Genomic DNA, 16,222 nt, shown 5'->3' on the forward strand with positions numbered 1-16,222 from the left:
TATGAAAACCAGTCTAGTTAAAATTGGGTGTTGTGATTATAAGCAGGCTAATGTTGTGTTACTGAACCAGTGCAGGTGTGTTGTGTAAGGGCTGGTTTAGTGCTTGTAAATTATAACACAGTTGAGGTCATAGGAACAGGAGGAACAGAAAAGAGGCCAAGCAGGAAAATGAGACACAGATTAATTTGATTTAAGATATTTGAGGTTGCTATACCGAGAGTCATTTAAAAGATAAAGCATGTGGGATGCAGAGAGACGACGAGTAATAGAGGAAGGAAAGAGATGATAGAATAGAGTGATGCTGAAAGAGAAGGGGGGATGTGGGGGTTGGAGATGCACAGAGGTTCAGGATTGGCAGACCCCTCCGGTGGTCCTGTTGCTAGGAAACACTGTGTGACTTGTTGCCAGGCAACAACAATGAATCTTAGATACTGCAGCAGGAGCAGCTGGGAGTGGGCGAGCGGGGATGGGGGAGGAGGTTTCCATGGCAACCAGCCGTACTCAAAATGGAAGAACGAGCAAGGTGTGGAAGGGGAGAGGAGTGGAAGGTAGAGAAAAAGAGAGGAAGAAATATTATACACTCTAAATGTAATTCTTGCTACCACAACTTAAATACATGTATGGTTGCAAGATAAAAACAATTCTTATTTATTGTTTTAATTAAACCTTTTAAGTTGTGAAAATTATTTAGGAGAGTTCTGTTGATATAATAATGTTGATCATTACATCAACTTAATATTGTCTGTAATTTAAACTCAAATATCTGTGTTAATTATTATTTTAATTTTTTTTATTAGGTTGTAGTAACTTAATGAAATTGTCTTGATAACTTAGGAAATTAGGCAGTGGAGTTCTAGTTCCCAGCATGCTTTGCATAGGACTGGATAAGGAGAATAAATGTTGAAATTGAGTGTTAATTTATTTGTTTTTAGTGAAGAGAAAGAGCTGTTAGTGTTAAATGCTGTTATGTTTGACATTTAAAAGAGTTTTTGTGGTTACCATTGTGCTGAAGAGTAGATACATAAAGGTAAACATTGACTCTATAAGCAATGATTGCACTAATGCCAGTGACGAGTAATACCTTGCTTGTTCATTAAATATACATGTTAAATAAGTTATGTTAGCATGTGCTATGATAGCTGTTGATTTGAACTGAAATAGATGAGATTAATTGGTCCCAGGGTTACAACTCTGGAAGTTGGAGCGACTTCATTTTTTTGAGGAATCAACTTAAACATGTGTGTTTATACAAATTATTAAGTTCCTCTAATCAATGTAGCTTGCTGGTTGAAGAATTCACTCAAAGATAACTCAAAAAAAAATAAAATAAAATTATGAAAACATTATTTTTTAGAATGTAGGAAAGCACATCCAACACGTGAATGCATATTAGATCACATATTTGTCTTTAAATGCACACATTTATCTGGCTGCTCTGATGCATTACAATGTTAAACCTTACTATTTTTTTTTATGTTTTTGAAAGAAGTCTCTTATGCTCATCAAGCCTGCATTTATTTGATCAAAAATACTGGGGGAAAAAACAGTAATATTGTGAAATATTATTACAATTTAAAATAACAGTTTTCTATTTTAATATACTTTAAAATATAATTTATTTCTGCGATGCAAAGCTGAATTTTCATTCCATTAATCCAGTATTCCGTGTCACATGATATATATCCTCATATATATATATATATATATATATTATAGTAGGTCCTACTACTTATTAGAGAAAAAAAGAAAAAGAAAAAAAAAGTTATTAAGCAGTGTGTTGTCAAAGTTGTGTATTGTGGCTTTATAAATGGTCAGACGATTGTGTGTGTCATCATATTATTGACATTTTACCAAAAATCAAGCTCAAATGGAATTACATGATTTTTTTAGCAGTGAATGTTGGAGATTTGTATCCCTCATAAGAACAACCTAATCTGGGGCAGTTTTTACAGACAGTTTGAAAATCCACAATCTATAAAAATAATGTTTTTAATTTCTGGAATAAAATTAATTTAGCATAAATTTAGAGTGCCAGATAGCCAATAATAATAGACAGCCAATAATAATAATAATATAAACTATTAAATAAATACAATTCTTGAAAATAAACGCTGAAGTAATTTGGCAAAATCGTTTATTAATTCTTAGGATAAAAAAAAAAAAAAAAAAAAAAATGGATTCAATTAAGAAAATTGATTCGCTGCTTATTAATAGTTCAAAAATGTTTGCAGAATCAAAGGCATGTGGTGTAACCAACAAGTACAAAATGCAGAAAAGAACTTTACTTTTTATTACTTTTATGTTTACAGTATAAAAACATTTGAAAACAAAAAGAATACATTTCTAAAAACTTGGCAAAATGTGTTTTTAAACTTTTTTTCCTTTAAATCGGGAACACTTATTTGTCATTGACCTTTACACCAAAGAGAGAAATGCAATGAAAGTTTGTTTTAAACTGTTGCTTAAAGCTTCACTGTGCTTATCTTCCCTTTGGTCTCATGAGGACGAGAACTAGTCTGCTCAGTTGACCTGCTCTGACATTAAACTTAACAAGCAGACACACACATGCACTGATATTACTGCCATAATGAAAGCCACAGGGAGATGGAGTGAGGTGTGACTAACACATGAACACATGAGTTACTCTCTCACTAGAGATCTGACCACTCTGCAAGTAAATGCTACCACTCTAAACCACAATTTCTGACCTTCTCAGCCAAATGTGATCCGTCAAGCCCAGGGGGCGGCATACAGTGTGCATGTGAACGCTCTCTCATTGACTCTTCGCTGCACCATCTGCGTGCCATGAGTGTTCTGCATTGATGCAGAGGTGGTATATTTTCAGCATGGTCAAGATTTTGAACAGTTACACATATTGGTTCAGTAGCCATAGAAAAAAAGAGCAGTTTCCATATTAATGGCTGTATTTGAAGTGTCTAAATTTAGACGTGCCTGAAACTGAGCGCGAGAAGGATTCCTAATTTAGTCTAGTAAGTTGTTGCACACACACATAGATGCACAATCCACCCATGCAGATTCATTTAAGCTGAGGAAAGAATATCAAAATGGATAATCCCTGCTAGGGTTTGCATTTATTGAAATAAGCCGTGCGGTACTGTCATAAACGTACAGATCAAAAAAACAAACAGAATTGCATTTCAGGGCCATGGTGAGATCTAAATAAAACACAGAAATGAAAGTAGGTCATAGAGTAACTGGTGTGGCAAAGAGCCCTGCTTCTGTAGGGAAAGTAGTACATAAGTCTCTCACTCTGTACTCAGCTCTCTGTCCCTGTTGGGGTAGTACACTTTCAAACATGAACATTGTATGAAAGTGCACTCAAGAGTGATGCTGTCTTTGTGTGTGTGTGTTTGTGTGCGCGCATTACTTGTAGGTTTAGATCAGTGTTAAATAAAGCAAAGAAAACATGCTTCTCCAATCATGCATTTGATGCAGATTGTTTTTGCCATTCGTCTCCAGAAAGAAAGAAAAAATTGTTATTATTAGAAGTGCTGTCTTTGTGTTTTATGTTTGTTTGATATAGTTTTGAAAACAATAGTAAACAACATTTAATGAAAATGTAATGAAAATGTAATGATTCTTGTCATGCGGTGTAACCATCAAGTAAAAAGTAATAACATTTTGAAATGTAATGAAAATGTAATGATTCTTGTCATGCGGTGTAACCATCAAGTAAAAAGTAATAACATTTTGAAATGTAATGAAAATGTAATGATTCTTGTCATGCGGTGTAACCATCAAGTAAAAAGTAATAACATTTTATTTATCGATTTATTTACAGACAGACAGTAAACAGGTCTCTCTATGACATCATTTCCTTTTTTTTTTTCCAGTATGGTTTCAGCTTTGTTGGTTGCACAACATGACAAAAATGTTGAAAATATTAATAAGCAATGAAGCTGTTTTTAAGGGCTGTCAGTTGATAAAAAAAAATGTAAAAAAAACGAAAGCTGAGTTAATTGCGTCAATTATTTTAAAAATTGTAATCACAGTTTCTCGTTACTTTATGCAACTTTTTTTTTTTTTTTTTTTTTTGCCAAACTTCTTAAGGTTTTCATTTCAAGAATTGTATTCTTTCAATGATGATTTTTTGTTGGTTTGTTTGTTGTAATATCAAGACATCACCCTGACATTTCTGTCTCCCCATCTCTCTCTCTCTCTCTCTCTCTCTCTCTCTCTCTCTCTCTCTCTCTCTCTCTCTCTCTCTCTCTCTCTATATATATATATATGTATATATATATATATATATATATATATACACAACAATTACAACTAGACATTTTTAGGATTTCTTCAGTGAAAGCTACTAATAAGGCTTGAATTACATGTGTAGTATCCCTGGAGAAACTATGAGTTAGGTGTTAGATAATAGTAATTAGTAATTGGGTCAGTTTATTTTTTGTTTTGAACCAGATTTTTTTTAAAGTGATGATGATAAAATCTAATCCTTGTAATTTTTCTCACTCAGATGGGGAGGGAGAGGGACAGCTGTCCCCTCCTGTTGGAGCTGGAATCAACAGTAACAGCTGGAGCTTCCGCTACGGTGCGGGCCCCGGCTATGGCCCTCCACAAGCCCTGAAGCCGGGAGAGATTCCTCCTGAAGCCTTCATCATTCCCGGCTCCCCTGCCATCATCTCCATCCGGCAGGACCCAGGTGCTGTTGATGAGAAGGGCGAGTTCATCACCTTCGGAAAGAAAGAGGAGTCCAAGAAGAAGAAAAAGAAGAAGAAGGAAAAGAAGGACAAGAAGGATAAAGGGAAAGATGATGGCGAAGAGTAATGAAGAACATCTTACTACAATATTACAGCGATCAACTTGTGTTTGTAGCAAACGCTGACAGAAAGAGGAAACCAAAAATACTGAAAATGTAAAGAGAGAAAGATCCTTCTATATACCATACCTACCAATTCAAGTGAACATAAAAATCGCAAATTAACCCTGTAAACATATTTCCATGACTCTGATTGGCTATTTTTCTAACTCTACTCTATTGTGCAGAAATGTATCAGCAATGTCCAAGAAAGCACTCCAGTCTGCAAAATGCAAACCAAGTCCGCTCGCACCTTGTGAATGACATTTTCAACCACATCAAGGGAAGTCCCGGATCAAACAAATGTCCAGTTAAACTGGATATTAACTCCTGTAATACCAAGAGTTTTCTCTGACTCCATCCCTGCCTTCCTCTCTCAACTTCAAATGGGGAAGAAACAACCTCCCCTGGCCCCGTCTCACGCCTTGATCTGCTGGAAACAAAACTTTGTAAAAGACACACAAAAAAGACACAAATCTAACTGCAATTATCAGAAAGACCAGTGTCTGATTTCTAGAGCCGATCTAAAGTAAACCTCTGCAGAGATGGGAATGTAGCAGCAAAATCCAAGACACTTGCTTTACACTCAGAAAAAAAAGCTTCTTTCCTGCTCCTAAACTAACGCTGAAATCTCAGAAAATTTTATAAGAGCAAGTAAATCTCATCTTATATAGTCCAAAATCATGCACAGAAAAATTACGTGCATACAGCTAAAGAGATTCTTGCTCTCTAATACATACACACCCTGAACAGGCTCTCCATCTCGCTGTACAGCTAAACCCACAACAGGACTGAAGCACAACAGCCTCTCAAAAGTCTGTAAAATAGTAGAATGGATGCTTGTTGCTTCTTTTCAAACACACCTACTTCCTTTGCTGCTGTTTTGAATGTTTGATAGACGTCATCCCACTTCCTGCCAGCTTAATGTCTTAGTCCAGCTTCTTGCCCTCACCTACTGCTTGTAACTTTTGCATATCTCATTTTGCCAACCTCCCTTTATCTGGTGTGCTGTGCTGGCCCCATGTCAGTACTGCCCCCTGGTGGCTCGTATTGTACAGTGTGACAAAAAAGAGCAGAAAAATCAAGCCTGTGAAATTGCCAATATCATTTTCACTCCTTCTGCTGGAAACATAAGCACATGTACTGGCCCCTACATGCACACACACAAACTCAATACACTCCAGTGTTTATGCTCTCACAGCAGTGGAACCATCATGGACTATGCAGCCATGCTTATTGTGGAGATGTTTAGCTCTGGCGTACGGTGCTTTATAGGGCAATGATAGAGGGTGAGTGGAGATTGGACTGAAAAGACCACAGTGGTGGACAGTACAGATTTTTTTTCTACTGTATATAATCAATGGTAAGACATAGCTTCATGACATAGTTGTTGTAAATAATGGGATTTTTTTTTAACATTCAGTGAGATCACATCTTTCTTTTCTTTCCCTTCTAAGTCTGTAGAGGTACTGTTCAGTAAAGGAGAGATGTTTGTGCTGCTATGAGACCATATCATCACAAAGCGCTCACACACACACACACACACACACACACACACACACACACACACACACACACACACACACACACACACACACACACACACACACACACACACACACACACACACAGTGCTGGTTCAGTGCTGTCAGATCACCAAGTGACTGTTTTGCATGTTAAACGCAATTAAAACAAAAATTATATATATAGATATAAATGAACAGATATGTTTTTCATAATTATTTTTTTCTCATTTACGATGGAACTGGAGATGTGTATCGTCTCTGCTTAAGTATGTAGACATAAGTCAGTCACTCAGACATACTCAAACATAAACTGATTACATACATGCATAGAGTGTACAAAGAAAACACAGAACTGATGTCGGCTCTGTGGCAATCAACGTTAACATTAACATTCTAGATATATGTAATGCTGTAGTGTTATGGTCTAAATTGCTTTTCTTTACAACCTTATGATTTTTGCAACTTGAAAGGATCAATCCTTCGTTTTGTGCTAGGCTTTGAAATCAATAACACTGTATTGTGAACAAGTTCATACATCCCTATGATATAAGCCTCTTCCTTCTGGAAAAACAAAAACAAAAAAAATATATATACAAAAATGTCAAAAAATTATAAAAGAGAAATAAAAAGGGTCTATGTATTCTGCTTGTGTGTAGTAATTATATATAAATTCATCCAGTGCCTAAGTGGCACTATGCTTTTGACTTTGACGGTGCAAATATGTTGGACAAAATTTTTGTACACCTGCTCATCAGTGTAATGGTGTTTATTATTTTATATTTCTTTATGAAATCTGGTAATGTGTTTTGTTTATAAATCACAAATAAAGTTTTCTTTCATAAGTATTTAAGGTTTTTCTGTGGTTTTGATTTTACCTATCTATATTGTCAGTAATAGCATTATTTATACAATATTCTCTATTAAATATTTTCTTTATTTTCTGCACTAAAAATAACATGTCCACATATGGATTTTTATCTTAAACATCCGAAGTGCTGACCCAATCATAAATCTGGTTGCCAAAGATAAGCTTATGTTACAGTGGCAGGCCATATGGTAACTTGTCTTGAGCTTTCTATTTTAAGACTTTCAGGCTATTAAGAATAGATGGACCTGAAATTTCACAAATTATTTGAAGAGAATTCCAAAACTGTTTTAAATGTTTTATAATACTGGAACGAGAATACTTTGAAAAACAATTCAATTAGGCAGACTTGGTGAAGGGTAAATAGTGTGTGCTTTGGAACTGTCATCTTTCTGATCACGATGCTTCAGAAAAATTCTGACTTATTCTTTCTTGTTTGCTCGTGTTACACATAAAACACAAAGGCGAGGCATTGGACTCGGATCATTTAATGAACGTCAGATGTGTGCTGACTGTTACGAAGGAGACCGAATGTGTGCAGTCCAACAGAATAGCTTTTTACCAGTCATTGTCTGATCTAATGTGCAATATTTTATATTTGATTAACATTTCATTGCTGTGTACTGAATACATTTTTAAATAAAATGTCATCCTACGCACGTAATAGCACATTCCAACAGTTTTGTCCGGCGACTACGGAGTAGCTGTCCATGGTGCTGAAATACATGTGTCCGTTAGTGGCATGTGTAGCTGGTATAAACAACACCAATAATGTATATTGATGTAGTTCTAAAAAATTAAAAATATATATACAGTATATATATATATATATATATATATATATATATATATATATATATATATATATATATATATATATATATATATATATATATATATATATATATGACCAGTATAAATGCTCACAAAAATTTGAGTATGTATTTAAAATATAAACCCTTTTAAATACTTTATGTCATAATACTACGCTTCTGTTGGTTTATCTGCAGTGTGAGAAAGAAAAAAAAAACTATTTTGTTTAAAATATTTTGTTTGTATTGAGGGTTTTGAAGGAATCACTTATTTATTAGTCAATATTAATTGACTTTATGGTTATATTTGATATGCCATGTGATAATGTAATTTCAACCCACATTATCAGACACATCTCTGTAAATATGAGGCGTCTGCACACCACACATGTAACCTCACAAGCTGTTTACCTAAACTCAACTGAACCACACAGTGTCGCTGTTGATTAACTCTGCTTTTTGGGGGCATAAGAACACACCCATTTGGTGCGGGTATTTTTCTATTCTGTTAACAACAGTCATTTGTCGAAATAGCAGTGCTATCCACGCAAATCAGCTGTTTGTGAGGAAGATTTCGAAACAACGTTTTTACTTTAATACATACAAGAAAACATGGCGAAAACGTTTAAATTGTGTTGGGCCAAATGGCGATTATGGATAACGTCGCTTCTCTTCTGCGTTACCACTGCTGATGTTCGTTATTCTGTGCCGGAGGAAACAAAGACAAAATATGTTATTGGAAGTCTAAGTAAGGAGCTTAATTTGGATTCTAATCGCTTGAGGTTTCGCAAAGCCCGTCTGGATTATCAAGGGGAGAGAAGATACTGTGATGTAGACCTAGATTCTGGAAATCTTTTTGTTTCGGAACGAATCGACCGAGAGATGCTTTGCGGTACAACCTCCCCCTGTCTCATGCACTTTGAATTTATTCTTGAAAATCCTTTAGAGCTTCATAACGTTGTTTTGGAGGTCCAGGACATCAATGACAACCCTCCTATTTTCCCCAAAGATTCAATTAAACTTGAGATAAGCGAAGCGGCACCGACGGGAAGCAAATTACAAATAGCTCGCGCACGGGATTTGGATGTTGGAATTAATTCAGTTCAGACGTATATTCTCAGTCAAAACAAACATTTTGTTCTTGATACAAAATCAAATAAAGACAGGCATGTGGACATTGTTTTGAAAAACAGCCTGGATAGAGAGACAAAAGGGGAGCATTCCTTGGTTTTATCAGCGGTCGATGGGGGAAATCCTCCTAAATCTGGAACTGTTGTTATTGAAGTGCTCGTGATAGACGTGAATGATAATGCACCAGTGTTTTCGCAGCCTTTGTACAAGACTCGTTTATCTGAAAGTTCAGCACTCGGAACGTCTGTAATCAAAATTACTGCAACCGATTTGGATGAGGGTGCAAATGGGCAAATAACGTATTATATCAATCACCTATCCGACAACACAAAAGAATTGTTTCAAATTGACGAAAATTATGGAGAAATATCTGTTACTGGACAGTTGGACCACGAGAAGGCCTCCTCGTTCGAAATGGAAGTGCAGGCGGAGGATGGTGGAGGTCAGACAGGCCACTGTAAAGTTGTTATTGAAATAGATGATGTCAATGACAACGCGCCGGTTATATCTGTAAAGTCTCTAAAAAACCAAATCCCAGAAAACATCCCACCTGGTTCAGAGATCGCAGTGATAAATGTAAAGGACCAGGATTCAGGTGAGAATAGCCTGGTTACTTGTTCCATTTCGACGAGTCTGCCATTTCAACTACAGACGTACATCAAGTCTTATTTCATTATCACAACAACTAGTTCGCTTGATCGAGAACAATTCGAAAATTACAATGTGACAATAACAGCAAAGGACGGAGGTACACCCCCCTTATTCTCCAATATAACTCTGAACATACAAGTTTCAGACATCAATGACAACCCCCCTACATTTGAGTTACAGGATTATGCTGTTTATATAAGTGAAAATAACAAACCAGGCACTTCTGTTTGTTCTGTCAGTGCAAATGACCCAGACTGGAGACAGAACGGGACTGTACTGTACTCTCTGGTACCCAGTGAAGTCAATGGGGTCCCAGTGTCCTCATTTCTGTCTGTTAATGGAGATACAGGGGTGATTCATGCTGTAAGATCATTTGACTATGAGCAGTTCAGAAACTTCAGTGTCAAAGTTGTTGCCAGAGACAATGGTTCTCCTCCACTCAGCAGTAACGTGACTGTGAAAGTCTTCATAACAGATGAGAATGATAACTCTCCACAGATATTATACCCTGTTCCAGATGGAAAGTCTTTAATGACTGAAATGGTCCCTAAAGCGACTCTCTCAGGCTCTCTGGTCTCCAAGGTGATCGCTGTAGATGCTGACTCTGGACAGAACGCATGGCTGTCCTATCAGATCTTGAAATCTACTGATCCGGGACTTTTCTCCATTGGTCTCCATAGTGGAGAGATCAAAACACAACGAGACATTTCTGAATCTGACAGTATGAAGCAGAACCTTGTTATTTCAGTGAAGGATAACGGTCAGCAATCTCTGTCTACAACATGTGCTGTGAATATTCTCATTTCTGACAACCTTTCTGAAGTTCCTGAACTTAAAGATATGACTTATGAGGACAGTAACTCTAAATTAACGTCATATTTGATCATTGCATTAGTTTCCGTGTGCACCTTCTTCCTGACGTTCATCATACTGATCTTGGCAGTGAAGTTTTGTCACAGGAGAAAGCCCAGACTGTTGTTTGATGGAGCAGTTGCTGTTCCCAGCGCCTATCTGCCTCCCAACTATGCAGAGGTGGATGGAGCAGGAACTCTCCGCAGCTCTTACAATTATGACGCGTATCTAACCACAGGCTCGCGCACAAGTGACTTCAAGTTTGTGAGATCGTATAATGAAAACACGCTTCCTGCTGGTGGTACTCTGGAACACAATACTCAGTTTGGCTCGAGCATGATAACACTAGATGTTACTGGAATTGAAGATGAGGTAAGAGATGATTAACTCCTCTGGACTCATTTTTATTGTTATTATGCATTTCGTGGTGTCTCCGCTGATTATATATTTTTAAATGTTATTAGCATTAATAAAACGCTGTATTACATTTGTATAAAAGTACTATTTTAGGGGCAGATACAAGTTCACACATCACTGATCTACATAATTCACACATCACCGACAGCATGCATATTTGACACGTCCCCTTTAAGAAGGAGTTCAAGAGAGAGTTTGGGGGGTTGGAAGATGTGCGTTTTCTGATAAGTTTAATAAAAAACTACTTTTGTTGTTCTCACGCTGCAGTCCTGCCCCCGTGTATTTTTGATAGCTCAAAAAGCTACAGTATCATCATTCTTAATTTACCGAATTTCATATTATTTGATCTATTTATGCTTTTGCCGCTGCTGATGAAAACAATTGAAATGGACCATGTAGGTCGCGAATTTCTGATCTCACAAATGTATACTCTTCCTACAGACCTTTTACAGTACTTGAACGCTGCATTCATCAATTCTGGGCACTGTTACGTCATAGTGTCTAGGGATTTTTTGCAGAACACAACAAGATTAAGGAGAACATTCACATGGGCCCTTCCACAGCAAAACAACAAGGTCCTTTTTTAACAGTTTTGTTAAAGGCTCACAAAGTATAGCAAGGTTTCTTTTGAATAAACCGTACAACTTAGGAGGGAAACTCCCCCTCCATAACAAAGAATGCAGGAGGGGGCAATGCCAAAATAACAAACAAAAGTTTAGTCTATGTACGCTCACTCCCTATCTAGCCACAAACCAGGGGAAAACAGGGGATCACAAAATTAAATGGCGCCCACCTCCCTACCGTTCCCAAGTTATAAAGAAAAAACAACAATCAGGAGGATAACGGCTTAATTGGTAAAGCAAAAAATATATATAAATAAAATAAAAAAAATAAATAAAATAAATAAACAGGGTAGCCTACCTGTACAATAGCAAAATTGAGTTGTAGACTGGGGCATCTCACAATAAAGCAACAGTACCTTAGGCTCAAGCGTTTAGCAGTGAACGAGCAGCAACAGTACTCTGGACTAAACCATTCAATAGCAGACCAAAGGGGGGGGGGGGGAATTCAAACAGTTAAACAGATTAGAAAAAAAAGAACGTTTATTAAATATGATTTCAAAGCTAAGTAAGTGCTTTCTTGTCCAATGTCTTTGAGGTCATCAGGTTTCAGCACGACATGCACGGACAGCGACATCGCTGTCTGTTGTACTTCATCTCTGAATGCCTGACATTTTTAGTTCCTTTCCAATATATATAGATGTATGTAAATTATTATTTTACAAAAAACAAAACAAAAACAAAAAACGCTTAGACAAAAATAAGATTTCACTTGGTTATTCACTGTTGTCTTTACAATAAACACATGAAAGATGCAATGAACAGAAAAATACTCACAGTGTCGCTATTCACCAAGAGTGCAGACTGATGCGTCTCTCCTCCCACACTTAATGTATGCAGTATGAGCTATGTCTGGTAGAATAAACGCCTCACAAAATGGAGTAACAGTCCGTCGATGACGATAGAATTTTTGGAATAACATCCGTCAAAAGATTAATTTGCCCTTGGGCAGGTGCAACATCAAACCTTCAAAAATGGGATGCGGACTATTTTCAGTCCCTCTCTTTGCGTTTTTCGTTGCTCTCCTTCTGTTTCCTCTGAAACTCGTCTGTGCAGATCTGAGCTACAATATTCCAGAAGAAACGAAGCGCCAGTATGTGATTGGAAATATAGCCAAGGATCTCAGGATGGATGTGAAACAATTATCTGCTCGTAAAGCTCGGATAGACACGGAGGACAGCAGCAAACGGTATTGTGATATTAATTTGAATACTGGTGATTTAATCGTGGCAGAGACAATAGACCGAGAAGAGCTTTGTGGTTCTCGAATGTCCTGCATTCTCAGTTATGAGCTCGTCCTGGAAAACCCTCTTGAAGTGCACCGAATAATTCTGCACATTCAGGATATAAATGACAATGCGCCACGATTTCCAAATGAGCGTATTCATTTTGAAATTAGAGAATCAGCAGTTAAAGGCCAGCGATTCCGTTTGCATGAGGCTCATGACTCAGATATTGGACATAACGCGGTCAATGGCTATTCACTGGAGAGAAACAAACATTTTGTTTTGAATGTTCATGATAGTGCAGATGGAGGGAAATACGCAGAACTCGTGTTGGAAAAGGAGCTGGATCGTGAACAGCAGAAGGAGATAGATATGATCCTCACAGCCACTGATGGTGGTTCACCGCAGAGATCTGGCACTGCTGTCATACACATCACTGTTCTAGATGCCAATGATAATGTCCCAGTATTTAGTCAGCCTGTTTATAAGGTCACTCTTGCTGAAAATACTCCTTCAGGAATAGAAATAATCAGAGTGAGCGCCACTGATGCTGATGAAGGTCCAAACGGGGAAGTGACGTATGACTTCAGTAGAATTTCAGATAAAGCTGTAAAAATATTTTCTATTGATAAAACAACAGGACAACTTGTGGTGATTGGAGAAATTGATTATGAAAATGAAAAAGACTTTGAAATAGGAATTCATGCCCAAGACACATTTGGGTTGTCATCGACTGCCAAAGTTATCATAGATATAACTGATGTTAATGATAATCCACCTAGAATCATCCTTAAATCTTTGAATAACCCGATACCTGAAAACTCTGATCCAGGTACTGAAGTGGGGATCATTAATGTTCAAGACAAAGACTCAGGAGAAAACCGACAGATTCGTTGCTCTGTTCAGCAAAATGTTCCTTTCAAACTGAACCCATCTGTTAAAAACTATTTCTCTCTAGTGACTACAAAAGCTCTAGACCGAGAGAAAGAATCTGATTACAACATTACCATCACAGCCACAGATGGAGGATCTCCACCATTATCCACATCCATGACAATTCATTTATTTGTCTCAGATGTGAATGACAATCCTCCTGTATTTGAGCTGCAGACATACAGTGCTTATATAAGTGAAAATAACAAACCAGGCACTTCTGTTTGTTCTGTCAGTGCAAATGACCCAGACTGGAGACAGAACGGGACTGTACTGTACTCTCTGGTACCCAGTGAAGTCAATGGGGTCCCAGTGTCCTCATTTCTATCTGTTAATGGAGATACAGGGGTGATTCATGCTGTAAGATCATTTGACTATGAGCAGTTCAGAAACTTCAGTGTCAAAGTTGTTGCCAGAGACAATGGTTCTCCTCCACTCAGCAGTAACGTGACTGTGAAAGTCTTCATAACAGATGAGAATGATAACTCTCCACAGATATTATACCCTGTTCCAGATGGAAAGTCTTTAATGACTGAAATGGTCCCTAAAGCGACTCTCTCAGGCTCTCTGGTCTCCAAGGTGATCGCTGTAGATGCTGACTCTGGACAGAACGCATGGCTGTCCTATCAGATCTTGAAATCTACCGATCCAGGACTTTTCTCCATTGGTCTCCATAGTGGAGAGATCAAAACACAACGAGACATTTCTGAATCTGACAATATGAAGCAGAACCTTGTTATTTCAGTGAAGGATAATGGTCAGCCGTCTCTGTCTACAACCTGTGCTGTGAATTTACTGATTTCTGACAACCTTTCTGAAGTTCCTGAACTTAAAGATATGACTTATGAGGACAGTAACTCTAAAGTAACGTCATACTTGATCATTGCATTAGTCTCCGTGTGCACCTTCTTCCTGACGTTCATCATACTGATCTTGGCAGTGAAGTTTTGTCACAGGAGAAAGCCCAGACTGTTGTTTGATGGAGCAGTTGCTGTTCCCAGCGCCTATCTGCCTCCCAACTATGCAGAGGTGGATGGAGCAGGAACTCTCCGCAGCTCTTACAATTATGACGCGTATCTAACCACAGGCTCGCGCACAAGTGACTTCAAGTTTGTGACATCGTATAATGAAAACACACTTCCTGCTGGAGGGACTCTAAAAAAGGAAGACAACATTCAGTTTGGCTCGAGCATGATAACACTAGATGTTACAGGAATTGAAGATGAGGTAAGAGCAGCTTCACTCTTTTCGACCCTTTTTTATTTTTGTATTTTATGTTGTCTCCGCTGAAATTTTTTATTGGTATTTGCATTATCATCACATACTTTATTAGGGCGGTTCCTGTTTAAAAATGTAAAAGTATTTTGGGAAACATATTAGACCTCACGCTGTATTACATATAAAACTCCTATCATCTCTAACTACTATCGTCTTTCTTCTTTTAATGATGAAGGCTATTTTTAAATACTTTAAATCATGTAGGTCGCGAATTTCTGATCTCATAAATGTATATACTTCCTGCACGGCCTTTACCAATATTTGAAGGCTGCATTCATCAGTTCCGAAAAAAGGTCTGTTTTTAAAGAAAATTATCTGTATAATTTTTTTTTTCCTATTATATTTTATTAATGTGAATTGCGGTCTGTTTTGATTAGAAAAAAAATAACATGGCATTGGCAAGTAAACTTGTGTATTTGGTCTCTGCTAGATTTAAGTTTTGTTGCTTTCTTTTCTTTTTTGTTTTAGTTTAAAAACCAAGCTTAGTTATTTGGTAAGTTTTAGCGTAGATGGTTTGAAAGTGTTTGAACATTTATCATTGTGAGGCCAATAGTACAGTGTATCCTACACACGTGCGTTTAAACCTACTACAGAACTAAGTTTGGTTGAAGCGGTGAATAAAAAAAATTAATAATAAAAAAACAAAACCGTTTCAGCACCCCGAGCCTGGACAGCGACAACGCTCTGTTTACTTTTCCCTCTGAATGCGAAACCTTTTTTTTTTAGTTAATTTCCAATATGTTGCCTATATATTTATGTAAATGATTATTTTACAAAATTACGCTATGAAAAACACTACGATTCCACTTGGTTGATCCCTGTTGACATTTCATACATGAAAGATGCAATTAACAGAAAAATGCTCACAGTGTCGCTATTCACCAAGAGTGCAGACTGATGAGTCTCTCCTCCCACACTTAATGTATGCAGTATGAGCTCTGTCTGGTAGAATAAACGCCTCACAAAATGGAGTAACAGTCCGTCGACGCCGAGAGAATTATTAGAATATCATCCGTCAAAAATGTATTAGTTTTGGGCAGGTGCAACATCAAACCTTCAAAAATGGAATACAGATTATTT

General features: G+C 37.2%; 1 protein-coding gene across 1 annotated transcript in view; it reads left to right on the plus strand.

Moving 5' to 3' along the window:
- The window catches only part of LOC309488896 (uncharacterized protein), a 173,628-nt gene that overhangs the window by 14,437 nt on the left and 142,969 nt on the right, over positions 1 to 16,222 (plus strand). The window contains exons 4-5 of the mRNA XM_082157314.1: positions 4,490 to 4,796; positions 8,631 to 11,040. Of these exons, the coding sequence (XP_082013440.1) occupies positions 4,490 to 4,796; positions 8,631 to 11,040 (2,717 nt within the window). The remainder of the gene's footprint in view (positions 1 to 4,489; positions 4,797 to 8,630; positions 11,041 to 16,222) is intronic.

Source organism: Leuciscus leuciscus, assembly GCF_965113295.1.
Source record: "Leuciscus leuciscus genome assembly, chromosome: 24".
NCBI classification, from domain to species: Eukaryota; Metazoa; Chordata; class Actinopteri; order Cypriniformes; family Leuciscidae; genus Leuciscus; species Leuciscus leuciscus.